This window comes from Colossoma macropomum, unplaced genomic scaffold (assembly GCF_904425465.1).
Source record: "Colossoma macropomum unplaced genomic scaffold, Colossoma_macropomum, whole genome shotgun sequence".
Classification (NCBI taxonomy): Eukaryota; Metazoa; Chordata; class Actinopteri; order Characiformes; family Serrasalmidae; genus Colossoma; species Colossoma macropomum.
Window position 1 is genome coordinate 17,655,922 of NW_023494799.1, and position 26,785 is coordinate 17,682,706.

General features: G+C 40.2%; 3 protein-coding genes across 6 annotated transcripts in view; 2 read left to right on the forward strand and 1 right to left on the reverse strand.

Annotated features, from left to right (window-relative positions):
- The first annotated feature begins 460 nt into the window (after nt 1–460).
- On the forward strand, nt 461–6,644 carry traf5 (Tnf receptor-associated factor 5). The gene is made up of 11 exons (XM_036587342.1): nt 461–612; nt 1,261–1,514; nt 1,708–1,765; nt 1,841–1,942; nt 2,091–2,255; nt 2,341–2,418; nt 2,602–2,676; nt 2,863–2,955; nt 3,123–3,242; nt 4,381–4,552; nt 5,287–6,644. The coding sequence occupies exons 2-11, from the start codon at nt 1,291–1,293 to the stop codon at nt 5,850–5,852; spliced, it is 1,653 nt and encodes a 550-aa protein (XP_036443235.1). The 5' UTR covers nt 461–612; nt 1,261–1,290; the 3' UTR covers nt 5,853–6,644.
- Nucleotides 6,645–7,194: 550 nt separating this feature from the next.
- zgc:172076 lies at nt 7,195–16,397 on the forward strand. 2 transcript variants are annotated; one of them, XM_036585933.1, is made up of 9 exons: nt 7,195–7,331; nt 8,016–8,062; nt 8,409–8,607; nt 9,946–10,106; nt 11,780–11,912; nt 14,323–14,479; nt 14,809–14,932; nt 15,058–15,247; nt 15,606–16,397. In XM_036585933.1, the coding sequence occupies exons 1-9, from the start codon at nt 7,298–7,300 to the stop codon at nt 15,764–15,766; spliced, it is 1,206 nt and encodes a 401-aa protein (XP_036441826.1). In that variant the 5' UTR covers nt 7,195–7,297; the 3' UTR covers nt 15,767–16,397. The 2 variants fall into 2 exon arrangements, with proteins under 2 accessions (XP_036441826.1, XP_036441827.1); XM_036585934.1 differs by lacking the exon at nt 8,016–8,062 and having other exon boundaries at nt 7,203–7,331.
- A 7-nt stretch (nt 16,398–16,404) lies between these two features.
- The window catches only part of mark1 (MAP/microtubule affinity-regulating kinase 1), a 39,018-nt gene continuing 28,637 nt past the window's right edge, over nt 16,405–26,785 (reverse strand). Inside the window, exons 13-19 of one of the 3 annotated variants that reach the window (XM_036585930.1) lie at nt 24,986–25,167; nt 23,686–23,783; nt 23,403–23,564; nt 22,923–23,186; nt 19,520–19,546; nt 18,891–18,935; nt 16,405–18,405 (exon numbers count right to left, since the gene is read on the reverse strand). In XM_036585930.1, coding sequence (XP_036441823.1) covers nt 18,063–18,405; nt 18,891–18,935; nt 19,520–19,546; nt 22,923–23,186; nt 23,403–23,564; nt 23,686–23,783; nt 24,986–25,167 — 1,121 coding nt within the window. In that variant the 3' untranslated portion in view covers nt 16,405–18,062. The remainder of the gene's footprint in view (nt 18,406–18,890; nt 18,936–19,519; nt 19,547–22,922; nt 23,187–23,402; nt 23,565–23,685; nt 23,784–24,985; nt 25,168–26,785) is intronic. The other 2 variants (XM_036585931.1, XM_036585932.1) reach the window with 2 other exon arrangements.

Consider the following 26,785-nt stretch of genomic DNA (forward strand, 5'->3'; position numbering starts at 1 on the left):
ATTTCGGGCACATTTCTGTGTAAATGCAAAGCAGTCAAGGGGCTGTGATCAAAGTTAGTGTGTGGAGGTGTCATAAATGGCCGTTTAAACAACTTCTCTAATCCCTCTCTAAACTTCCTAAAACACCGGACAGCATTTTTAAAAACGCAGCCTCTGAAACCTTGATGCATAATGTCCGCGTATTTCACCGTGCTGCACGTCATGTAGTGTACGGAGGGGAGTGGGGCCATAGGGGCGATAAATGCTTCTACTTTAAGAAATCTCTTTGCCTTTTACTCCAGTGCACAGGTTACAGAGTTAAATTGTTCATAACCACATTGTTCAAACTGAACGAGGGACAAATTGGGTGGAAATGTTGGCTTTCTCAGACACACAGGTCCTCGCTATAACTGTGTGAATCTAACGGCAGTTTCTTCCCGTTCGGTTTAATCGGCTTGGCCGCGCGCCATTTCCGACTGTGACGTAACGGTGCGTGTTGGTGCTCCTCCGAGCGCGCGGGGCGATTCTTCCTCTTAAAGCTTCTTTCCCTCGCTCGCTCGCTCCCTGACTCTCAGAGCTTACAACCTCTACAAACCTGCAGAGAAAAGAGCAGCTAAGGCCGCCAGCGCCGAGGTACGTAACCTGTGCAGAGTGACACTCAAACGTACGTTTCCTCGTCTTTTAGTTTCCTCCCCGTGGGCTAAACAAAGCGAAAGCAAACGTTTAAATGCTAAATTCATGATAAAGAGAATTGATGACAGTCACAAATGCCGCCTTTGAACGTTTAGAGATGATGAGTGCCTTTAAGTGTCTAATGTATCTGCCCTAAGATCTTCGGTTAACAGCCGTATATTTCTGTGTCGACTTGCGCTGGGGATTCCCCGCGTTTTGCGCACAGTGAAATTGGCCACACACTCGATGTTCTGTCCTTCTCTATCTTTTTTAGTGTTGCTCTTACGGTGCTTCGGTTTCTCCGTAGTCACAATAAAGAGACATGAAAATAATGAGGCTGCAGCAAAAAAGGTCTTAATATTTGCCGTCAGTTCCTATCAACACAGGGGAGGCTGCTCTTCCACATTCAAATTTCTTTCGTTGCTAATTATTACACGAGGCAATAATTAATAGACACTGCGTTACTTTTTCTATTACGAGTTGATGCCTTTTTGCTGTCTTGATGACAACTATTGCATATGTCTAATTTTGTTTAGTAGGGTGGCACTGCGTGAATTGTAAAGGAACACTTTAAGTACATGGCTGCGTTAGTTATGGCTGCTTGTCCAGTCTTTCTAGTGTGAGAGAGCTTGGAGTGGCATGGCTGCGGAGGAGAATGAATGTCCAAAGTTCCAGTTGTCCCAGCAGGGTTCTGACCATGTGAGGTCCTGGGAGCTGGAGTCCGTCCTGGCAGGCCGCAAGCTTAGCTTCGTAGCCAGGCTGGATGACCAGTACGTGTGTCCGGCCTGTGGTGGTGTCATCCTTAATCCACACCAGACAGGCTGCGGCCATATCTTCTGTGCCAAGTGCATCAGAATATTCATGTAAGGACACAGCAAATACTTGAACAGGGAAATTTCCCACATTACGAGAATCAGCATAGATGCAAGTAAAGTCAGATACATGTAGATATTCTCCCACCCATTCAGGGATCTTTGAAAAACGTAATGCCTCATCCAGTCTGTTTTGGGGAGGTGCAAATGCAACATACAACAACACTGCCTGTCTTTTTTTCAGTGAGAATGGTGACACTTCAAAATGCCCCTTTGATGACATTTTGATCAAACCAGAGGAGGTAAGAAAAAAAACTACACTATAACTCTGGGTTACTCATGTGACCAAAGGGTTTGAAAGATTCTGTTGCCTGCAGGTTTTTCAAGACAACTGCTGTAAAAGAGAAGTACTAAATCTCGAGGTTTACTGTACCAACTCTCCGGCCTGCACACAAAAGGTGACACTGTGTAATTTGCAGGTAAGACCCAAACACTCACAACAGAATCACTGAAGCTGAAACCATGCCTATACAAAGTGATACTAAGAAAACTCCTGCACTCTTCCGCTGTACAGACCTGAGTAATAGTCTCCATTTCTCTCTTTCTTGCTCTCACTCTCTTTATTAGGACCACCTAAAGGCCTGTCAGTATGAAGCCCTGCAGTGTTCCAACCCAGGCTGCACTGACATCCTGTTACGCAAAAACTTGACAGATCATCAAAGAAGCCTGTGCCCTTTTCGCACAGAATTCTGTCGCTATTGCAAGAAACCTTACCCTGTTACCCAGCTGCCGGTCAGAGGCTTTTTCCATTTTAACTTCAGATGTAAGATTTATCTCAGTTATAAATCAGCTAACATTCTCCAATGAACCATTACAGGACCATGAAAAGACCTCATGCCCAGAGGCTGAAGTTCAGTGTCCCAATAAATGCTCTCATATGGTTAAAAGGCATAAGGTGAAACATGATTACATTTTTAATTAAGGTTTTCCATTCAATTCTGTCCCGTCTCCTTACTGTCTTCTTCCTGTTCAGATACAACACAATTTAATTTGCCTGTTCAGTATTTCTATATTCTTGACGGCTCTGTCTTTCTCTAATGCACCCCTGTCTTTCTTACCTACCATTTGCAACCTGCAGCTCAAAGACCATGCAGATGAGTGTCCAGAGGTGGAAACAGACTGCATTTATAAGAAGTATGGCTGCACAGTCAGAGTAAGTGCACTATATACCAAGTGTCCTGGCATTATAAGACAAGCAGCTGTAGCTGAACTGGACTGACAGGGAGAGGCCAGCAGCCTCAGTTAATTCAGTGTAAAAGTGCATTGTGACATTATCCACAATAAAAGTACTAATTCAATCCAATTGTGATGATATCAAAATGCCTTTTGTCTGTTTTAGGATAAAAGAGGCCAAGTGAAAGTCCATGAGTACACAGAATTCAGTCACCATGTGCTCCTTGTATTGGACAGCAATAGCAAGCTAATGGAACAGGTGCAAATTCTCATAATACTAAATAATAAAACTCATAATAACACAGTATGTGTTATTAACACAGTAAACTTACTACACACCCTGAAAGCCCCAGTAAGCTCTAGAAGGTTTACAGTCAGCCAGCCAGTTTTCTTGATGGTTTTTTTTTGTGTGTATCTCAACATCAGGTGGATCAGCTACAGCAGGACTTGGCTGTCCAACAGGGGGAGCTGAAGGAGAGGAACCTGCTGGTCAGCAGCCTTAACAGAGAGGTCTCCAAGTGTGATAGCACCCTTTCTGCCATACAGGTAAAGGGAGTTATTGCAAAGGGTCTGGAGCTTATGTAATAAATGTAATGTCCATATATAATTTTTCTGTCAATTTATTGTTGTTATTATGCTTTTTCCAGTATTTATGTCAATTTAGAAAGACTAATCATGATGTGGAAAATCCATTGTAATATACACATCCATCCTTATGTCATATATCTATAAATGTAAATATCTTTATTAAATATATAATATTAGTAAATAAATATATCTAAATAGATGATATTGGAGCTTCTCTAGTTCTGTAAAACCTTATGATGTGAATTCTTTGTAGTGCAATATAACTACACTAAGGAGATAATCCCAGCAGGGCTAAAACAAAACAGTTTAGATAGACAGAGAGTTGTAGAGGGATAGATCTACAGGGACAATTCCAGAGAGTTCACAGCAGTGGCTGAACTGGTAAATTTGAACATGTCAAATGTGTACAAAATCCAACTTTAAGCATTAGGTAAAATATGTTTTAAGCGTTAGGTAAAACATTATGACACAAATATTTCACTGTCTATAAAGAGGTCTAATGAAAACTAAGAGCTAATCAACAGAAACCGACAAATCTTCTCTTCCCACATTGCAGCATTTGTATTATTTAACCATTAGAAATTGCGGCTATCAGTACCACTTTTGAGTTTATGGTAGCAGAAGTAGAAGAAGTAATTTATTAGACAGTGGATCTTTTATGATGATTTGTGCATGATCCTGTACATATTTGCTGCTTTCCTGTCATTGCTTGACAGTGTGCAGGCTTCAATACAGAATGTTAATGTAATGTCAGTGTAATTGATTGCATAACATGCTATGTAATTACATGCATGATTATATAATTTGAATTATAGTTTGAATAATCTAGTAAAAAAGAAAGTAATTCTTATATTGGCTGAAATTATAAATTGTTGGATTTTGAAAATTAGTAAAAAGTAAAAGATAAACTATTAAACTAAATTAGTAATGACTAAAGTTATGTCAAGTCTGTGAAATTGGCCCAGGTCTTTGCTAGAAGCATATGTGGCCCTGAAGCTGCTATTGTGTGCAGTAGGGTTACAAGCATGTCAAGTCATGGAGGGACATCCGTGCTAAAGAGAGACCTTAGCTGAGGCTTAGAATGTTTGTATTGTAGAGGTCAGTGGAGGAGCAGAGAGAGCATGTGTCCAGTGTGAAGCGCGAGCTGCAGGACCTGCGGGGCGTTTTGGAGGCGGAGTTGGCTAAAGAGGAGCTGGCTGCTCTCCGTGCTTCACTGGACTCCCTCAGACAGCAGGTGGCAATGACACAGAGCCTCAGAGAACATCTGGGTAAGGGTGTTTGAACACACAATCAGCTTTTTGCCCTTACAATCCAGTGGGTCATATGTTTTTCTCCAAAATGGTATGTGCTAGTTGGGAGCAGCTGGACACATTAAATCTTATTCACACTTCTGAGAGATCACTCATAGTATTGTATGATGTTTAGTTTAGGGCTGTCACAAGAATTCACTTAAACTTGATTACTTAAATTTAAAAAAAAACATCATTTAAAATCTGTAACATGTTCAAAACATGTGGCAAATAATCGCATATAAATAAGGGTGTGTCTTATCAGGCTTTCTTGGTACTGTAAAAGAGACCAATAAGGAATTTATGCATTATGCAACTAATCTCAGAAAATTCACAGAGAAGATCGATTTTAATTGAAGTCTTTTTGTCTTCTTTTTGCAGTAAAATATTTTGGAATCTTTGATAGGTGTAGCATAGTTTCTCATTGCTCAGTTGGGTCCATTTTATTGTGTGGCCTTTTTTAAAATACTGATTATTCAACTACATATTTGGCAGATTATTTAATGACTATTATAATCTATAATGGGTGACAGCATTAGTTCAGTTGTGTTTGGTTATGTTCACTTTGGTATGTACATTCAAACTGGTCTGATTCTGATGTCCTGTGATGTCCAGTAGGGCAGGATATATTGCAGACAGAGCTTTTTGGCCATTGAACTTTATAAACAGTGCTCTTTGTGAGTGTATTTGTGTTTGTGTGTGTCACTGTGCAGGTGCCTTAGGGCAGACTTGTCAGCGTCACACTCGTCTGCTGGACATCCATGTGGAGCAGCTGCAGTGCAATGAGCAGCGTTTTCGCCAGCTGGAGTCCACTTCATACGATGGAAAGCTCATCTGGAAAGTGCATGACTATCACCGCAAGAAAGAAGCTGGCACACCCCTCAACTCCCCACCCTTCTACACCAGCCGCAGTGGATACAAGCTGAGTGCACGCGTGTATCCTGGTGGGGAGGGCGCTGCCCGGGGCACTCACCTGTCCCTGTATGTGATGCTGATGAGGGGAGACTTCGACTCACTGCTGCCGTGGCCCTTTCGCCAAAATGTCACTTTGACCGTGCTGGACCAGAGTGGCTCCCGTAACCACATCAACTGCAGCTTCACACCAGACACTGCCAGTGAGAGCTTCCGCCGTCCCACATCTGAAAATAACTCAGCTTTAGGCTTTCCCCGCTTCATCTCCCATGGTGAGCTGGAGGCTCCCCGGAATGCGGTTTATATAAGAGACGACACACTGTTTATCAAAGTCAAGGTGGACACAACAGGGTTGGAGGATTTGTAGTGTGTTCTGGGTGGAATGTTCAAAGGCCTTTGGAAAATTGGAGTTTATAGAGAGTAGGTCAGTCACAAACCTAAGTTATTTTTATACATAATTTACCAATTGACCATTTGTGACAAGTCCCACCTTTCTTAGTTATTGTAGCTATGTCTGTCAGACTTTCAGCTCAGGTTTTCTGGTAGCATCCCTAACAGACCTACAAGTTCAGCAGCACAAAGGCAAGTTTTGAAGCACACAGAGGAGTACATTTGAAAACGTTTTCATTCAAAAATAAAGTATCTTAAAAAATTAGCAGACATACATATTTGAGAACTGACAAAATAGCATGTAGGCCAATTTAAAGTAAACAAAAAGGATTCTGGAAACCCAGTTTACACTCATCAAATCAGGGAAATTGATTAGTCACTCAAAGTTAAAGCAGGTTTTAATGTTTAATAAGCAGGTTTTAGTAATGGAAGCTACCCCTACAGATGAGCTAACACCAAATCTAATGCTGGAGGTAGTCATAACAAGAATAGATGCTAAGGAGCTAGTTGGTGCTGAAGGGGGCTCATTGTTTGTTGCTAGTTTTGACAATGAGCTGTGAGTGTGGTCTTCCACATAGTTTAGGCTAAGAAGCATGTCTTTCATTATTTTGCAGATGGTCAATTGTGAGGATCCAGATGAGCAATGTTTACTAGTTGGGACACTGTAGCAAAAAGTGTATTAATTGAGTCTTTGTATTTTTATTTTATTCATGGTAAAATTTTATAAGTGCTTTTCCTAATAAAGAGCTGGTGCATCTTCTACAGTGTGTATCTGGTGTACGCAGTGGTGATATATAGTGTTCTGTATTTGTGAAAATGAGAAGGTGCAACTCTAGAAACCTGTGAATCCAGTCGTTCACTACACACACATATACACCTGTGAGATGACTCAGCTGTTCCACTTTCGTCTGAAAGACACAGCCATGAGCTTCTAACACAGGCTTCTGAAATGCAGAATACTCTGTTCCCAAAAAAGTTTGAACAGATTTTCTGGCTAAAGACAAGGGGTCAATACAAATACATAAAAGTAGAAATTTACAGATGTGAGCAGCGCTTGTCATTTTCTTCAAGACCACCTCCAAGCAGATTCAGGAAGTTTGTCCCAGCCAAATATTTAACGAGACAAATTGCCTTTACCCTTCCAAAATGACCCTTCCTAATTTTGTCCAGATTAGAAATAAAATATGACGCAGATGTCAAAAATAGGTGCATTATTACAGCCAAGAAACACGACACTAGTATGGCCATGGATTTGTACAAATGAGGGGGGCCTAGGGATAATAAGTGCTCAGATAACAAGACCCCCAGGCTATTCATAGATCTTTTGTTCACATTAAGGCCAGCTGTCACGCGCCACCGTGTTTTGTTCCATGCATAGTGCTCTCCAGACACCTAGCCTCAAACGCTCTAGCAAAACAGAGGATGTGGAAAAGAAACAAAGTTTGGCTGATCAAACGTAAGTGTCCCTTGCATGTCTCCTTCATTCTTTATAGGGTCAAAGCTACTAAGAGTGTTGTACATATATTTTTTATTAGAACTGTAGCACAACAGCAAGTAATTGCACAGTGACACAATTTTTGTTGCTTTGGCTCTGTATTGCAGCGCACTGGATTCAACGTAAAATGTCTGTCAGGTTAAATTTATGAATGTTGGATATTTACAGCTACACCTGACCACACAAAAATCATAGCCCTTTTAATATGTAGTTCCCTTATTATTAACACAGGGACTATAAGTAACGGGACTGTTGAATACTCATTAGCAGCAGGAGTCTGTCTCTAAACCAAAGACAAAAGAAATGTCAGTGTCAAGCAGGCTATCATGAGAATCGGAATTAGCCAACATGAACTGCTTGATACATTGTTGAGAAGCAGGAATTGATACATTGTTGAGAAGCAGGAATTGTGGGCTTAGTGATAACAAATAAACTGGAAGACCAAATGCTGTTAAAAGCATGAAGAACAATATCCAGGATGAAGGCTTAGATGTATCAAAAGCTACCTTAAGGAGATGAATACATCAGTGTGACCTCTGCTAAAAAGTATTGTACTAGCTAAGGAGCTGAAATGTAGCAGAGCTGGTGTTGCATATCACTGGAATAATGCATAGCAGTTCTTGCTAACATCAGTCTTTTTTTCAGCTCCTGCAGAGCACCCTTTGGAGGCAAAGTACAGGCCTTTGCTTGAGGTATTCCCCTTCTATGAAAATACCAAACACATTTACATTTTGAAACAAGAGGAAAGTCCCTTTCTGTGAACAAGATTTAAAAAAGCAAAGCAGTAGCAGGCAGTAGCATTGTTCTGGTCATAATAATATTGACTGGATTACCACCTCCCCTCACCTTGCAATTCCTTGGCACATTAAGAAAACAGTAGGGTTAACAATAGGGCAGGATGCAAAGCACTTTGTAACATTAGTTAAAGCACTCAATCTTGGCAAGCAGGAAGAGGGCCATGGCACCTGGACTATGTTGTGATATTTACAGTGTGACCTCTTGTCTTTCTGTCTTATAACTGCACTCTGTTCATCTCAGAGTTTGGTCCCACCGGACCCCATGTCTAAGCTTAAGCTAAAAAGAGGCTCCCCCAAAGAGGAGTTCCCCAGTGTGGACGGCAATTACACCTGTATGGCTCGTGTCCTAGACCTGCACATGTATACTCGGCAGTTCAATCGTGCGACTGAGAGTGGGGTCATCTTTGATGACATCATTCGTCCGGGCCTGGAGGACCCAGGTGAGGTGCCTGTTTTTATTAAGGTCACTGTTCAACAATCTCACTGAGAGTTCTACTTAGTGGGCCGATTTTAAAAAATGGTTTAAATTGATTGCATGAGCAAATTTAATGTCTCAATAAATATCTGGACAGTAAGTGTGTCCACCAAACACTAGCTATCTTAATTTTAGGAGTTAATTTCACATCAACACAAGCAAAATAGCAGGTGTATGCTAATGTATTTATTCATAAAATCAATCCCAAACTGTGTAGTATTGTAACCAAACCAAAGGTAATACATAAACTTTCTAAATGGTATGGCAGTGCTGGTTTCTTGCTCAAAACCACTTCACTGGTTGACATATTTTACAATGCACACTGGCATTTGAAGGCGTCGGAAACATCACACTTGCAGTTCTGCAAAACTTCAAAAGACACATGGTGTGGAAGGATGACTCATAACTACCTCAGCACAATTATGCCTATTGTCATACACTTTCTTTTTACCATGTTATTATTCAAGGATATGTTCTCAGTTGTTTTTTTCATGTGAAAAGAATTGACAGAAATCAAGCTGATCAAACAAACAAGCAAAGTAGGAACAATATAAAATACTTAAATAACAGAATACTAAAGCACTTCCAAATCTACACAGACATCACTCTCAACATCAACTAGAGCATTTGTATGTTCTTACTTCCTGCCCTGAAGTTCATCTGACACTGCATTGTAAGAAGGCAGACAGATGTGAATGAGAGTGATCACTAAACATTTTACTTTGTGCTATAACTTCCCTTCTGAGACATTCTCAGTTCATTCATGAAACCAAGGGCCATATTTCAGAAACATCTTAACTCTGAAATCTTATCTGTTTAGTCAAAATGTCAACCTCAGTTTAGGACAACAGTTATTACAGTACAACATTTCTTAAACGTATTACCATATCCTAACTCCAGATAAGAAAACAGTATAACATAAGCATACTAACTAGACTACACTTCCTAAATACTGTCCTAACTTTAAGGCAACCCCTAACTTTTGTTTTAACCTTTTTTTCTCAATTGTTTTTAGCAACTGTTACAGGCAACATAGTTCACTACTAGCATAATGACAATCTATTTACTTATGCTGCAAAACGGTGGTTTGACTTTTGAGATGTTTTTCTTTTCTAAGTCTGCATTTTAAAAATCACAGGCACTTCGGATATGATCTCCACCACTCCTCTTATTGCCTTCATGTGTTAACGTTGATGAAAACTCATCAAATACATTACAAAATGTATGAAAATGGTAATTTTTAAAGAAATGCATTTTGGATTATATCTCACATGTAAAAAGTGCGTTTATCCATGTGGCATAGGAACACGTACAGGACCCACGACAGTAGGCTGTTTAGCTGGGGATGCCCAGTCCTACATTCTCTTCTGTGATTTTTTTGACCGCGTTATTGAAACCTACCACAGCTACAAGGTGTCGAGTGATGTTATGCAAGAGAGTGACTTCAATTATGACAACGTGAAGGTGAGTGCTAGTTTTAATTTAAAGATATCCACATGTAATTAATGTTAATGCTGTGTTCCAGTGGTATAGGATACTGGGAAATACCAATTTTCCCATTTGTAAATTGCGCTCGAATGACTGACAAAGTCGTATTCACAACTAGTAAACATGGGATTCTGTGTTCGGGTGCTCATGCGAAGGTTGTATACACCATTTTGTAAACTAGTAAATATGACTTCACTCCTGAAACAGGTTTCACCCTGTGCGCATTGCCACCATTCACTTACTTTACCCTGTCCTCACTCATTTTTACTTTGCCACACTCAGGGGCTTGTTCACAGGTATGCCCACCACACAGAAAAAAGAAAGCAATTTACAAATTGGAAAACTGGTATTTCCCAGTTCCAGACACCACTTGACAGCAGCAAGATGTGATGTATAGACCACTGTAGTCCGCGTTATGCCCATATTAGGAACTCCAGGTCTACGCTCGATTTCTCTATGGCCAGAATGAATGGGGTTTTCGCAAAAATCACCTCTATCGCACCCTGTATTAAATAAAAATGTTCAGAATCTGATACATTTTTGTTGTGTACGTTTCTCTCCCGAATATCACTAGATCTTCCGAATTACAAGGTCGTTAAAGAGACTTAATACTAATATTGCTACATGCAAGCTAATGTGCATCAATTTGATGTCACTAAGCTACTCGAAAGTAAAGCAGGTTATGACGGTGTTCTAATGAGTTGTGCTACCTTATTGAAATGTTCTACTGTATTTCTACAGGCATTTCTATAGGTATGCCCGTAAATAAAACCTCTAGGTTGGCTATTTCAATATGCTAAAACTCCTTATCAAAAAATACTACCAGTGTTAAAACTACGAGGCTGAATTTAGCTTCTTTTTCAGGCTAAAAGATAGTTAACAAACTAAACAACTTTATCATTAATATCACAGGCATGAAAAGTACTTATGATATGATTCACTGTTAAACTGCAATGTAGGTGTCTAAAGAATGTCACTTGAATGGCTTACACGCTTTAAATATTTGTGATTGTCATATTTGCCTTAAGTGGCATTAAATCCAGGCGGAATCTCAAATGGCTCTGTACTCCCTAAATGTAGTGTGCTATGTAATTTTTGGAATTCTACCTTCTGCAGCCAAATACCGACTATTTGTCGAGTATGGATTAAGCACTGTTGTGGTGCAGGAACCAGTATTTAAATTCCTTTAAATTTAAGTAGTGCACTGTGAAGGGAGCTGGGAGTTATTTGAGATTCAGTCCCAGTGTGGTAAGAGGGGCACCGTTTAATTGGTGCTATTTAATCTGTTAAAATTAGCTTGTTTCACAATGCGCTGCACTACAATCCCCAGCATGCACTGCAACTCCCCCAACAACCTATGGGAAATAAGTTACACCACAAAAAGAAAAGATATGGTTCAAGCAAATAGGCCAATAAGATAGCTTATATTTTGCTCTTGTAGTTTTTGCATATTTTGAATAAACAATTGGCAGAATAAACCTTAATGAATAAAAAATCTTAGCGGAATATTTGTTTACATCGATTGTTATTAATAATAAACTATTTTCTGAAAAATTGTGTTTTATCATATTTTATGTCGGCCGCCGTTTTATAAAAGCAATAAGCCCCTCGAGATTCAGTAATTCATGAGTGCATGTGTGTGTGTGTAGGGAGGTGATGACTTTGACCCAGCTTATGCAGAAAGTTGTGAGGTGAGTGTTGCTCGCTGTGTGGAGGACTACTGCTTCCCCACGCACTGCAGCCGAGGGGAGAGGAGACAGCTCCTCACACTGGCCAAGAAAGGTACTGCATTAATCTCACTCACACTTCTGATGTTAACTGAAGGGGCTACTCTATGGAAATCACTTTTAGCGTTTAAAGGGGAACTCCACCGATTTTGCAAAATTACTTACTCATTCAATGGTTTAAATGTTAACAAAACAATTCAGAGTGGTTTGGTGTGAAATGCGCCTTTCCAGAGAAATTTACCGAGTCAGAATTGTCCACCATTATAGTTCTAGGAACCAGACGTCCGTTTTACTCCAGGATTACTTCCGTGTTTCCTGTCAAAAACTCCAAAATGATGGGTTAAGACGGAGAATTTGAGCAAAATCATAGTTTATAAATGTTTAAACATTTTTAATGTAAAGGAATACATTCATTTCCTGAACACTGAATAGCATAAACCATTTTAACACTTGTTATATTTTAAGAGCTTTTGAACTCGAGTTATGTACAATAGGAGTTTAAAACAGCGCCATGACGTCAGTGAGCGCTGTTTTAGAGTCCGCTCGCCAACCAATCAGCACTCAGTGGCAGTAATGCCCGCCTTCTGTTGCCCAAAACCCGTTTGCTGTAGAAAAAAAGGAAATGTATAGGTACGATTTCTTTGTTTTAGTGAAATACATCCTTCTACTTTCTAAAATGAAAGGAAAGTTCTGGGCGAGTGATTAGAAACTATTTTAACTTTTCGTTTTTAGCCGTTGAGCGCCATTTACTCCTTTTCATTGAGGACTCGCTTGCGGGCGCCTTCTGGCGTTTTGCAGTCCTGTTTTTGACATAACGAGAGAAATAGGAAGTGGCCAGGCTCCTCATAAACCGGCTCTGTTCTCAACTGAGATCTATGCGCGCAAGCTAACACGCTTTTGTTGTTAGGCGCCTGTAGCTACAGCGGTTCAACTAACGTCAGCAGCAGCTTTTGTTTACAGTTTATTTTTACAAATTTCTTACCTATTTTTGGAAGATGGCAGAGTATGTGAAAGACTTCAAGGAGGTCTATTTCCAAAATGTCGTAGATCCATATCAATTTGAACCAGAATACACAAAAGAGTTGCAGCGGTTTAAAGGAGAGAGAGACTGAACCTGCCGGCGCCGACGCAGAACAACCCAGAGCGAATGGAAATAGGTGGTGCCAACAACAAACTACTTGCTACTCCGCTTACCAGTTTATTAGGTAGATAGTTATTTAATTGCTTGAGCCACTTTAGACAGTCTTATGTAAGACAACGGCGAACAGTCGGCGCGTTTAAATGCACTCAATAATCCGATCATAATCGGTTTAGCAATCGGATTTCTCAGCGCACGTATACGCTTCGGATTTCTTGTAGTTTTCTCAGTCTGCGCATGTGCGAAAACAGATCGGAAATAAGCAAGAAGCGTTGCAGCGAGATGGTAGAAAAACACCTTTGGAGTGACACTGAAACCACTAACATGTTTGAGGAAATGAGGGATTTAAGTAACTAAATAATAATTATAGTAATTATCTTTAAATAAGAGTAAAGTGTTTTGTTTTTACATGTACACAAAACGATTTTATTTTTCACTAGTAAGTGTTCAACTTGTACGGAGCCCCTAAGGGGCCGAAGTTAAAAAAAAAAAGTTAGTTAATGACATTGCATTCCCTCGCAAATGTTTTGCATTACGATGCATTCACTTGCAAAAGCTGTGCTCTGCTTAAGTTCAGACACGGAGCAGCTAATTGAATTTTATGTTGATCTTGGATTGAAATTTAAAGAAGTGTCGCTTCTCAAAATCAAACATGATTATGCTATTAGTGAGCGCAAACTGAAACTGAGATCGAGTGTCCTCGTACAGTAAAAGCAGAGACTGCAGAGAACAATTGCTGAATAAACTCAGCATAGACTGGCGAAACTGGGAAAACAGTTTTTGACGTTACATATGCTAAAAACAAAGCTCTAATGTAACGTTAGGCAACGTCTTTGGGCACCTCTGGTCCTACGTTTGCTTGCTGTCTGACGAGCATATATTTTGCGAGAGAACGCATTTTATTTGCGAGGGAATGCAATGTCATTAACTTTTTTTTTTTTAACCACGGCCCCTTAGGGGCTCCGTAAACTTGAACATTTAATAACTGGATTTCAACGTGGCCAAATAAAAATTTTACTGGTGAAAGTAGAAAATTGAACTCACACTAGTGAAAATTCTGTTAAAATTAATTGGGAATAGCCATGAGTTCTTACTAGTGAGAACTGAATTCTTACATCCTACAATATATTAATAGAACTTGCTTGATTTCTCTTAGTATGACATTTATCTGTTCAAACTGAATATCAAAAAGTTCTGGATTTAAACTGAAACGGTTTGCCATAGAATTAGCATACAACTGAAATCATAACACATTTACAGCACATGACAAGTTATTGGATGGGAAGCTTTGTTTACAGTAATGATTTTGCAATGATTGGTTTTGCAGTTCTGGACCAATTTAGTGAAGAGTTTCCAGGAAAGCTTTACTCTATAGATGATCTCAACCAAGAGACGAAGGATAAAGGGATCATTATGGATGGCCCACCTGCCTCCTTAATAAAGACTGGTGTGGGTCGCGACTGGCCTGATGCACGGGCCTTGTGGTAAAACTGAAGATGCTCAGGAAATGTAATGGAACATTAACGTCAAACTCTAATCCTGGAGGTCAACTACACTTGAAAGTTTAGTGCTCTACAATGTACAGATCAGCTCATAAAGAGGTTGGTGTTTAGCTGATGAGCTGAAAGACATGCTAAATCAACAAAATAATGAACTGAGCAGTGCTGTGATCCTGCAGGACTAAAGTCTGGCACCTGTTCTAGAGGTTTTCACTGAATATTGACTTTACCTGGGTAGCTCTTTAATGACTCGATAGATTTATTAATAAAGTTGTGCAGTACTTTGCTGGGTTGCTGGACTTTTTGTCTTATAGGGTGAGTGAGGATGGGACCTTGGCAGTTTGGGTTAACATGGAGGACCATCTTAGACTGGTGTCTTCCAGAAATGATGCCAATATCCAGGAGGCATTTGCAACCATCTGCATAAGTTTACTAAAGGTCAGGCTCATTTAAGAACACCTCCAATCTAATACTGTTGCATCATGCTAACATACTGGGGACCTTGATTTTGGTCGCCCACCAGTTCTTGATTGGCACTGATGAAACATATAATTTCCCTACAGATGGAAGCACTGTACAAGAAGCTGAGGCATCCATTCATCTGGAAACCTCATCTGGGCTGGGTGGTGAGCTCACCCGCAGAGGTGGGGACCGGGCTAAAGGCAAGCGTTACAATCAAGGTGGTTCATCTATTCACACACAAACGCCTGGACAACATCCTGGACAGACTGCGGCTTCGCATAGAGACGGCTCGTATGTAATAATGAGCTCCAGTACTACTGCAGAGTTATTTGTTAAAAAAATGGTTTGCTAAATGGAAATGAAAACAACAAAAACGAAGATTGTATCTGCCAACAGATGCTATGGCCTCTTCACACTAGCGTTCTCTCACCCTGGTCCTAGAGTACCCTTACTCTAACAAATTCATGAAGGGTTTGTTAATTAGCTGATAAGCTCAGTCAGTGTTGGGAGCAGGGAGAACATTTAAATGTGAAGTGTAGGTCATTCCAAGACCAGGGGTCAGAGAATGCTGCCATAAGACAAAATACTGCTACTGGAAAATCTAAACAGTACAAGTTGGTGAAACTCTTTGTATGTCCTCTTTATGCAGACTTGCCTGGAATGTACAAAATATGCAACCGACAAACCATCGGACTCACGGAAGTTGAGCTTACCCAGTTAGTAGTGGATGGGGTCAAGCTTCTTATCAGAATGGAGAAGAGACTGGAGAACAATGAGGGCATTGATGACTTGGTGCCTGCGCAGAAGTAGAGTGGCCACAACGGAAGAGCCAAGAAGTGGACAATCATCAGTTTGTGCTTAATTCTGAGACCAAATCTGGCCAAAAAACATTCACATGCAAAGAATAAGGCTCAGATGTCAAAACTGAACATTGTTAATGTTTCATTCAAGGCCACAATCAGCTTGTTTTGTATAACATTGATGCCATTTTGAGAAACCTTTCAGCAAAGCCTAACTGAATAATATTGGAGTGGTTTGCCAAGCTTCTCGGTCTTGTAACATGTAACTTGTAATCACAAGCATATGTGCATTTGTGAGATCCTCTGGTGTGGCTTTCTTCTCTTTCAGAGATGCTTACAAAAGCGACTCGTGCTAATAGCTTCCCATGTTTTAGAATCTTTAGACTGGGAAATACAAGTCACTTGGCTTTTAAAAGCATTCTGAGAATCAATTCTTAGAAGTTCAAGCATTTTCTATGTTTACAGGTGCAAGCAAAAAAAAATAAATAAAAATAACAGCTAAGAGATGAATTACAGAATGATCAAAGTATACAGTCTACTGACCCTAAACTATTTTATGTGTTTGCCTAAATTCATCAGAACACGTCCACACATTTCGGTTATAAACAGTGTTTAAAAAAAACAATAAAAAAAGCACAACATTTTGGCTCAAAAACTCCTTTCAAGTAAGCTTTAATGTGCACCAGTGAGACTAAATCTCGATCATCCATCAGACTTTTCTGAGAAATGTACAGTACTATGTTGAGAAAAGGTTTATAGGGGCAAGAGGGGTGAAATGACTGGATAAGAGTTGTTGGGCATAGGAAGGTTATTTGCATTTTAAGTAAAATTCTTCTGCCTTTTTCACACCACTCAAGCAGTTCCATCACTAAGGCAGCATAATCAAGCATCTGCTCAGGAAATGTACCGCTACAATATGGGACACGCTTCCAAGTGTCTAATCACAGCTTAAACCGCTTCAAAATTCTTTAAAACCACTCATTTTTTATGAGGAAACTAAAAATATGTCCACCATAACTTTCCCTTGTAAAGTGTGCAGTCGGGGACCTTTTTTCTTTCAGTATTACAGTAATACAACATGAAAAGCATTGCACATTGAACCCTCATTACCTCAGTACAAAAGAATAAGTAGAAACGCTCCAGCACAAGTGGTCTTACATGTCGTCGTCATCATTTTCACCATCACTCATTACAAAATGAACAAAATTAAGGTACATTTTCAGAAACAAAAGTTACATCCTACTTCCTTCACATATGCATGACATTCTGAGGAAGATAAAGCAGCACATTAAAGGCATAAAATGGTGAAATAAATAAACACAGTCTGCGGAGAGTACAAGATGAAATCAGGTCAAAATTGTCAAATTAACTGCTGGGATAAAGATCTTAAAGGTTCTTTTGCCAAACCTTGGTCCATTCCTTTTCTCAATTCAGCTATGTCTACTACAGTATATAGTGTTATCCTCAACTTCAAATGTCATAATATAACCCTTTTTAGCATAGACTGAATAAAAGAGTAAGTGCCACACTTGCTAACTAACATCACAATTCAGTGATGTGTCTTTTCTTGGTGGAAAGAAAGAAAAAGAAGTTAGTTGTGAGCTAAATTGATTTGCCTTTGGAATGTGCACAGCTTGTTTAATGAAACACTGTTATTCAGTAACCTGCCAATGTTACGAATGGGTCTACATCCTGCTGGAAAGTAAAAAAAAAAAATAAAATAAAAAAAGTATCTGAGAATAAAAAAAAATTCATTAAAATGTCACATGGTGAAGTCAAAAAATCTAAAACCGTACAAGGAGAGCAAAAAGCTAAACAAAAACATTACAGTAAGACACATTTCTGTACAGAAATCAAGACTATACAATACCTTCACATACTTAGGCTGAAAGAGTCTTGTATTATACAACTCTATGAACAATTCAACAAAACATTCTGTATCTTAACTGTACATGTGGAAAAAGTAGCGTCTAAAGTCTCTGTATTACCCTACAAAGGTAATTCTGCCAAAGAAACTCCAATCTGCTGATCCTGAAAGGGTTTTTCATATTATTGCAAAGATGGTTATCCTAACCTTGTGTATATGCAGAACTTGAGAGCAGGGTCAGACTGGATACGAGGGAGGGTTACCTTTTTAAATCTTTTTTTTTCCACTGGCCAAACAATACAGCAGTAGCCTCAGAAAGCATAAACTCAAAATGGCGCCCAACCGCATAGCGAATGTAGAGACCACCGTAGCACATCGATCTGGGTCATTTTGCACAGTTCTCAGTGCATTCACTCCCTTTTTTATTTTTAAAGCTCAATCACAGCTTCAGCTCGTTGGCGACTTTGGACGCAATGTTCTTGAAGGCGATGGAGGTGCCCGAGATACGCTTGAAACGCACGCCATTGAGAGAGAGACGGGGCAACTTGCATACTTCCATCTCCCACTGGACGAGGCTGTCCTGGCGGGCATCACCATGCACGCAGAAGAGCAGGAAGCGCTCGCGCTGCTCGTAGTCGCAGTTGTTGGCGTCCAGCACCTTACGGATCTCCCGCATCATGTCTCCAGGCTCCATGGCCGACGTGGTCTTCATGCTCCACGTGAAGCGCAGTGATCGTGGCTTGGACTCCCGGCTTTCCTCTTTAGGGTCCCCGGAGCCGCTCCTGATGACAAATAAAACACCCATCACTATATTAGCCTTCATTACAATCAGGAAATCAATCCAACTATTCCCTTTCCCAGAAAGAACACAGCTGATTTGTTCCAAAAAATGGATGAATATGGATATCCATATTATTTTGCAAATGTTAGTTCTTCAAAGCATTGGCATGTTTGGAACATGAGACTATGGTAAACAGCTGCTTTCCTGCAGACACAACATGCAAAAATGCCACAACACGTAAGAAGACCAACAAACTTAAATACATAATTTCACTGCAATGACAGGAGACAAAAATAGCCTTGCTTCACTAAAGTTCTTAACTCTAAATAATAAAGCCTTCCAGTTTAACATCAACAACTTCTTTGACCAAACCAAAGGTGCAGAGATACAGTTCCTAAATGCAAAACGGTTCCTGATTGTACACCAAAAGAAGATCAAAGAGGATCTCCACCGACACTGTTTCACTGACAGCTAATGATGTCTCACCTCAAGCTGTATGCTCTGCCCCTGGCCTCTCCTTCACTGGGTAGCCTTGAAGACAATCAAAAGTTTAGCATAAGAAAGAGAAAAAAGGGAGACACCACAACACTCACAAACCAGGGATTGGAACAACCAAGGCCACAAACAGCAACCAAAGACCTCCGGCAGAAAACAGACATTAAAGAGGCAGGCACTGAATGGATATACATTAATACATTAAATGTGACCCTTTTCGTTTGGTTGAGAGCATCCTTCCTTATCCTTTGTTGCAGCATGACAAAAGGGAACAATATGTAGGCCTACTAGGGGACATTCAGCATTCCACAAACTGGTCATGTACATTGAGACTCACTCAACACACAAAAGATTCCAGATTAACGATTTCCTTTTCCCTAAACATTCATTTTCTGAGGACACACAGTGACAGCAAACTGAGTCTTTGCATCACCACCAGTAGGTCAAAGGGGGTTTAGTCAGCTAGTCGTGCACATATTCATAAGGGAGGGGGGCAGGTCTCTAGTGTTAAACAAAAGTGCTGGGAAAAGAACTATAATCAGGCAACTGCAAAAGCATCGATATCTGGGCACATGGGGAAGCTGCATGTCAGATTCACTGAATCACTGAACTACACTCACCTCTGCGAGGCCCTGAAAGACAGAGTTCTAGAAAGAAGAAACACAGCATTTTCAGAGCTAGCGTGGGGCGTGTGTGTGTGTTGGAAGGGCAATAAGAATAAGGATATTTTTAAAATTAGCAAACTACATAAATAAAATAAATGGTCATCATTCATATTTTAAAAACAGATCAGTTGCCTCTATAGATAAGTAACTCCAGGGTTCTCATTTTAAAGTGGGTGTATTTGAGCTAGTATCTCACCCATGCTTAAATCTATGCTGAAGTAGTGCGTAAGCTCAGAACTGGGCATCTATCAAATGCATACCATGCATATACCATCATGGCAGTGATAGTGCTAACTAGGACACAGTGATTGCATAGTCCACTGCAGCACTGTAGTCTAGTATGGCTCTGGCCTGCAGATGGGGGAGGGATGGAGAGATGCAAAACTATAGCCTCTTCACTAAGACAGAGAGAACCAACTGACCGATAAAGATCAAGCTCGTTTTACAACATGCCCTTGAGTGACTGTGGCAGGGTCAGATGCTGAAAACTCAGCAGTGTGTACATGCATATGTGTGCACATGTATTTGTGCATTAATGGGCACTTAACTTTCCCTCACCCCTCACTCAGCAGTAGAAAATCTATATTTAGTCTAATGCAAAAGTTTGAAGATCAAAACATTTTTATTGATTTTCTAAGTGAAAATAAGTTATAATAAATACATCCTTCACAGGGAACACGCTTAAATATGCTATTTCCTGTTAATTTAATGTACAATTTCTATGTGAAATATGAAATGTTCCAGAGCCTTTGTGCTGGCCACATTTTATGTTTTATTTGTTTTTCCCAATATGTTAGAAAATAAACAGTAATTGTACATTTAAATGTGCAGAAATGTGTTCTTTGCAAAGGGTGTGTACTTACTTTCACTTAGAAAATCAACAAAACATGTCATTTGACCAAGGGTGCCCAAACCTTTGCATACAACTGTGTTTGCTGTGCTCACTTGCATAGCTGATACAGAAGTGCATCACAATAATATTGCAGTGTGTCCAGCAAGAATTGTTCAAGAAGTTCAATAAGTGAATTCTACCAATTTTTCAAAATCAAAGTCATTCAGAGTGGTTTGATCTGAAATGCACGACTCTATAGAAACTTACTTATGTATGAGTTGTTTAAAGCAGTGGTGATAGGAACCAGATATCCATTTAATAAGCATTAAATGTCTCTAAGACAGTGGCTCCCAAACATTTTACAGTTCCCAAAGTTACAGTTTCATACGCAGTCATATGAACACATGCCGCAGAGTACACACACCACAGTAACATCACCTGCTCAGCAAATAACAGCACTACAAAACAAAGCAGTGCAAAAAAATAAGTAAACAAAATGCTAACCGCTAAGCACTAAGGACAGCAGGCCACAAACTAATAACTCCAGCACGCAACTAACAAGGATCATACATGCTTTCACAACAGTTAATAACAGATACTTCATTCATGCACACAACAGCACATGATAATATAATGTATATAATGTAAACTCCACTGTCATTAGTTTCTCCTGAATGCGTGACACTCATTGGGCTGGAGTACACCTTCATCTCCAACACTGCCTTATATAAAAATAATAACAAAAAATAGCAAAGTACTCACAGCCATATGCAAATGTTTGGGCACCCCTGGTCAAACTCCATTTTGTTGATTTTCTAAGTGAAAATAAGCACACATCCTCTACAGAGAACACAAACATTTTAATGCAAAATTATGTTTATTTGCTGAATTGAACATACTGGGGAAAAACAAAACATAAAATGTGGCCTGTACATAACTTATGGCACATTTTATATTTTGTGTTTTTCCCCCCAATATCTTAAACTAGAAACTGTGAAGGGAAAAAAAACAACATTTCAGTTCCGTGTAGAGGACGTGTAAACTTATTTTCACTTAGAAAATCAACAAAACATAATTTGGTCTGGGGCACCCAAACTATATTAGAGCATACACTTGCCATGTGCTGATGTTTGAATACTTAATTTGTATTTCAAACAAATAAAGGAGCAAAATACTAGATTATTAGAGTATGGGTCTGTCACGTGCTAGATATGAATTTGTTTGTCCATATTCACCCAATCCACCTATAATACTTAATGATATTGCATTCACTCATCATTCTGTGTAAAAAATGCATAACGCTATCCAAAAACCTGCCACTAGCCTTTTTTTGGCATTTTCCCCAATTTTCCTTCCAATTTAGTCAACTCCAAATCCACCCGCTAGCTAGGTCTCCCCCAAAACAGACAAAACTAAACACTGGCCATAAAATTGTGATCTGACATCACACTTAACTTTGATGGTGTGACTGTAAAATCTTCATAATAGTCTGTAAGGTGTACTTTTTGATCCTGTCCTTTCTTTCGATCTCATATTAGAGCTCAAAACAGCTTTTTTTGATCGCTTGTCTTCACGCCTTGCTCTCCATGAAAGATACTGGAACATTTGTTTCCTTCTTTCATATGATCCCACCTAGACCTCTGGAACTCCCTTCTCATTGGTATCCCAAACAAAACCATCCGCCCCTGCAAAACTCAGCTGCTAAAATACACTCACTCTAAAAATTTAGCTCACATCACAGCAGTACTATTTCAGTTACACTGGTTACCTGTCCTGCTTCGCATCCAGTTTAAACTCCTCTTGCTAACATACAAATCTCTATATGTTCTTGCACCACTGAGCTTCTGCATCCCTACTGCCCTGCCCAAACACTTAGGTCTACTGACACAGGTCTTTTATCTGTCCCAAAAATTTAGTCTGCTCACCGCTGGGCGCAGCTCCTTCAACGTCATGGTCCCCAAACTATGGAACACGTTACTGCAATCTCTGGTGACTGTCTTTTACTTTCCTCCTTCAAAGCTCCTCGTCTCTAAGAGCTTTGTTTGTCAGTAGCTTTATTCTTCTACTCACTGAAGGGTTTTTACCCTGCTTCTGTAAAGCAACCTTGAGTATAAGAAAGGAGCTGTTTAAATTGAAATTAGTATTATTATTATCACTGTTTTACCATAACACATAAAACTCTGAGGACATATAGTTTCACTGGTTGTTTTGGATACTAAATAATACGATTATACTTGTGTTGTGGACATCGTGACCACTTGATTCCTATCACCACTACTGCATTGAGCTCCACTTCCTCTACAATACAGGACTTCACATCAGACCACTCTGAATGAGTTTGCTTACATCTTATGATTGAATTATGCAGAAATTGCTGGAATTCCCCTTCAACAAATGTGGTCGGATTTTGTCTGCTGAAATAGGTCAGAGCTTCTGCATAAATTAAAGCATTCTGAATGACCACATGGAAGAGAATACAGGCAATATTTGGCCTCATTGCGAGAGAGAGGTGTACGGCTTACTCACCTACGCACAAACTTGGATGTAATCTTGCTGATGATTCCAGTGGAGGTACCCCTGTGAGCCTGGGCCAGAGCCCCTGTGTCATGGGAGAGCGTGGGTGAGGCTGGTGGGCCGTTGTAGGTGGCGCTGCGCCGATCTCGAAGCTGAGCTCCATGGAAAGTGCTGCGGCTAGAACTGCCTCGAGGGAAACGTGTCCGGTCTGGGGTCGTGCTGCTGATGCTGTGCGCCGATGGAGACGCAGCAGGAGCCCGGGCACTAGAGCTAGAGCTAGAGAGAAGGAGAGCAGCAATAACGTAAGCTAACAAAATTAAGAATGTTAAAGGAGCTAAACAGAGAAAAACCCAAGAAAAGAGATTCTAAGTTCTCTTCTTCTTTGATAAAGCACTGCATTAGTCATCAATCCTCTAAAAAGGATATACTTGAGGCTACTTTTGATGTATGGTCTCTGTACAGCTGCCATTAGGCTGAGTAATGGCCTCTCACCCCTTGAACTCAGTGTTATCCTCGATGGGAGGCAGCGGAGACTTGGTAGGGTGGCCTGAGGCGGACATGGACTTCACATGACGCGGCCTAGCTGAAGCCAGTGCTGACGAAGCTCCTGGAGACACAGAGGTGCCGCTCCCAGACGCAGACACCTCTGTCAGACTATGAGAGAGAAAATATATAGTCTATTAAATTAGTTAATTTCTGTAGTGAGCCTGTTGGCATGACTTGAGCCTCTTTGAGACTCAGCACTCTTCGTGCAGGGTAGCATAATGCAGCTCACCTGCTGTCCTTGCCGTTGGCGATGGCTGAATAGCGATCTGTACTGGAGCGCTCACACACATACGTATTCCTCCGGGTCATCCCTCCAGCTGCACTATTCTGTTAGTACACATATACACACAAAAAGGAACAGATCTGTCATGCTCCTCGACAAAAAGCTCAATATAACACTCCCTATTAGGAGAGGCCATGTCTTTTACCAAAGCTATGAGCTTCTACTAAACACATTTTATAGTTAGATTTGCAAAACAATTTTATACATTTTGTAAAAACATGTATTTACAGTACTGTGTAATTCTGTGAAAAAGTCAAAGAACACCCTCAATTTATGTAATTTCAAGGCCAAATGGCCACTAAGTTATTCATTTTTCATACTGAGGAGATCAGATGTATGATAATCCACAAAATATTATTAAAACATATAGAGAAAATCAGACTCCTAACAAATGCTGCTGGCGTCAGAACAATGGACTGGCAACCCCAGAGTTCAGACCTTAACACCACCGAATGTGTTTGGGGTTACTTGGATTGTTAATTGGTAATTGTTGAGGCAAGCAGCACAGTGGTGCGGTGGGTAGCTCTGTTGGGCCTGGATTCGATTCCTTGGCTAGGCCAACAGGGTCCTTTCTGTGTGGTGTTTGCATGTTTTCCCCATGTCTGTGTAGGTTTCCTCCTACAGTTCAAAGACACGCAGTCAGGTGAACTGGAGATGCTAAATTGGTAGGTGTGTGAATGTATATGTCTGTGTGTCTGCCCTGTGACGGCGACCCGTCCAGGGTCTTTCTTGCCTTTCGCCCAATGACTGCTGGGTTAGGCTCCTGCGACCCGGAAGGATAAGTGACATAGATAAGGTATTTGTAATTGTTGAGGCTCCTGTGTAATTTTCTGTTAAATATATTGTTCCTGATTTTTGTTCTGACACTGAATAATGAATAGCATAATGGCCATTTTGACTGGTCTCAAGCTTTTGAATAGCACTGTAATTAATGCAAAAAAATTGCACTCTCCAATACATTAACCTGTTGTGGGAATTGCATTACTATATTATTATATAATTATATATTTCATGTTCTATATTAACATGAAATTAGTAGATTCAAAATGAAATATTCTTCCACATATAAATTTAGCATGAATTAATGAAGGTTTTACTTGAATTTGTTAATGGAAATCCATGACATGACCTGCCAGGGCCAAGGTGAGTTGGCTTGGAATAACCTGTAGGCTATGACACAACACTATGTCAATAATTAGAGCTGTCAGATGTGCAACATGCAAGCCCAGTACATGGACAAGCTCACCCCTGAGGCTGTAGAGGACTTCTTACGTTCCTGTGCGGTCAGTGGCGACATGGCCATATCTCCCTTTGAGCTGGAGGCGGGGAGCTTGCGTGCCGCCTCCCACTCCTCCTTCTTCTCAACCTCCACACTGTTGGCCTGCACACGTTTAGTGTAGGACATGGCTGGTGGGATGGAGGGGGCAACTGCAAGTCACATACAGTCATATTAGACAATACAGCCCTCCCTATTTGGCTACAGTTACAGCTTTTAATCAGATTTCTCCCGTTGTGTACCTCACTGTCTATCTGTGTATGTAACTATATCTCTATCATGCACAAACACATTATATACACCCAATGCCAGGTCAAATAGCCAAGATTGGCAGTTAACAAGGACACAAAGTACACAAAGTGCACCAGCATTTTTTTTTACATTACCATAACCTAGCAGACCTATGTAGGTTAGGGTGGAATAATGCGAGAAAGTGAAACTTGTAATGTCAAAGTGTTTAAAATGTTAAAATGAACATTTTTGTACATTCAACATAGAAATACATTTATCCAATAAATTAAAATTCTCAACTGTCCTGTTAAAGAAAAAAAGACAATTCTGTACTGTCTTTGTGGCTGTGGCTTTCACACAATTAGAGGAGCTGCGGACATCTCAAGTCATACAGACAGTTATGGTCAGAGAAAAGTTTGTCTGATCTACAGGTACCACTGCAACACTCACTAACATGCCACTGCTATGTCAAAGCTGAGAATGATCCCCCACCCAACTAATACCTGCTCTGTGGTGGTCTTGACCATTAAAGAACAGAGGCAAAGGGGGCTGACAAAGTATGCAGAGAAACAGATGGACTACAGTCTTTAATTGTAGAACTACAAAGGTATATGTTAAGTGGAGCTAATAAAATAGATGAAGTGTAGATACAAGGAGGTGAACCCGATGAACTGCTGGTAATACATGCAATACACAGCGGATCACATTATAATATGCTCATTTCACCAGATACCTTAAAAAATGTGTACACTGCAGCTAAGTTACATCAATCAATGCATCCTTGAGGAGATTTAGAAGTAGCTTGTCTCTTGCAAAGCATAAAATGTCACACAAACAGGCAAATCCCTTACCATCAGCAGCTAAGCTACCGAAAGACGAGTACGAGAAGAGAAATTTAGGGTTTAACAGTAAGTAAGGGACTAGGCAAAGTTCTGTAAATCACCTTCATAAAAACTATAAAACAGGGCTGGAGTTACAGTGAGTGGACACATATTTTCGAACAACAGTAAACAGTAAATTTATTTCTTTAAAATACATGAGCGTGAACATGTCAACCATACTGTATGTTGGCTGAGAACTGAAGTGACTGCTAGGTATCAAGCTAGTTAATTCGCCTGTGTTTGACAGCACAATAATATTAAGCAAGCCATCTGTAGCCTCAGTGTACAAGTAGACTGAATGAACTTATCCCTTCTGCAATTTGGCTATGCGGTTTCTCGGTCTGATAACCAAACAGATCGTGTACTTTCATTTCTTCATTTCTTTGCATCTTGCTTTTTCCATCCCTCACTCTAGCTTCATAGTTTAACTTTCTCAGTTACCATCATTATGCTTTGTTCTGGGAGCAGTGGCATTTGCAGGACTGGGCAATAGATACACACTGGAAACGCAGTGGGTCACTAACATATCTAGGTATGTTCACAGTATTCGCCCAGTATGTGCCGTTTGTCCCAGGTGCTCTCCATTCAGGTTTACACAAAACTACATTAGAATTGACCATATATTTTTCACTTTCTCACTCTCTCAGCGCTGCAGCAC

Excerpts from the sequence above, each read along its gene's own strand:
- zgc:172076 (XM_036585933.1), top strand. The coding sequence starts at position 7,298 with ATGTGGAAAAGAAACAAAGTTTGGCTGATCAAAC. Across the intron at positions 8,063-8,408 it reads AGTACAGGCCTTTGCTTGAG|AGTTTGGTCCCACCGGACCC; the intron begins GTATTCCCCTTC and ends TGTTCATCTCAG. Across the intron at positions 14,933-15,057 it reads TCTGCATAAGTTTACTAAAG|ATGGAAGCACTGTACAAGAA; the intron begins GTCAGGCTCATT and ends ATTTCCCTACAG.
- traf5 (XM_036587342.1), top strand. The coding sequence starts at position 1,291 with ATGGCTGCGGAGGAGAATGAATGTCCAAAGTTCCAGTTGTCCCAGCAG. Across the intron at positions 2,677-2,862 it reads AGTATGGCTGCACAGTCAGA|GATAAAAGAGGCCAAGTGAA; the intron begins GTAAGTGCACTA and ends TGTCTGTTTTAG. Across the intron at positions 4,553-5,286 it reads GAGCCTCAGAGAACATCTGG|GTGCCTTAGGGCAGACTTGT; the intron begins GTAAGGGTGTTT and ends GTCACTGTGCAG.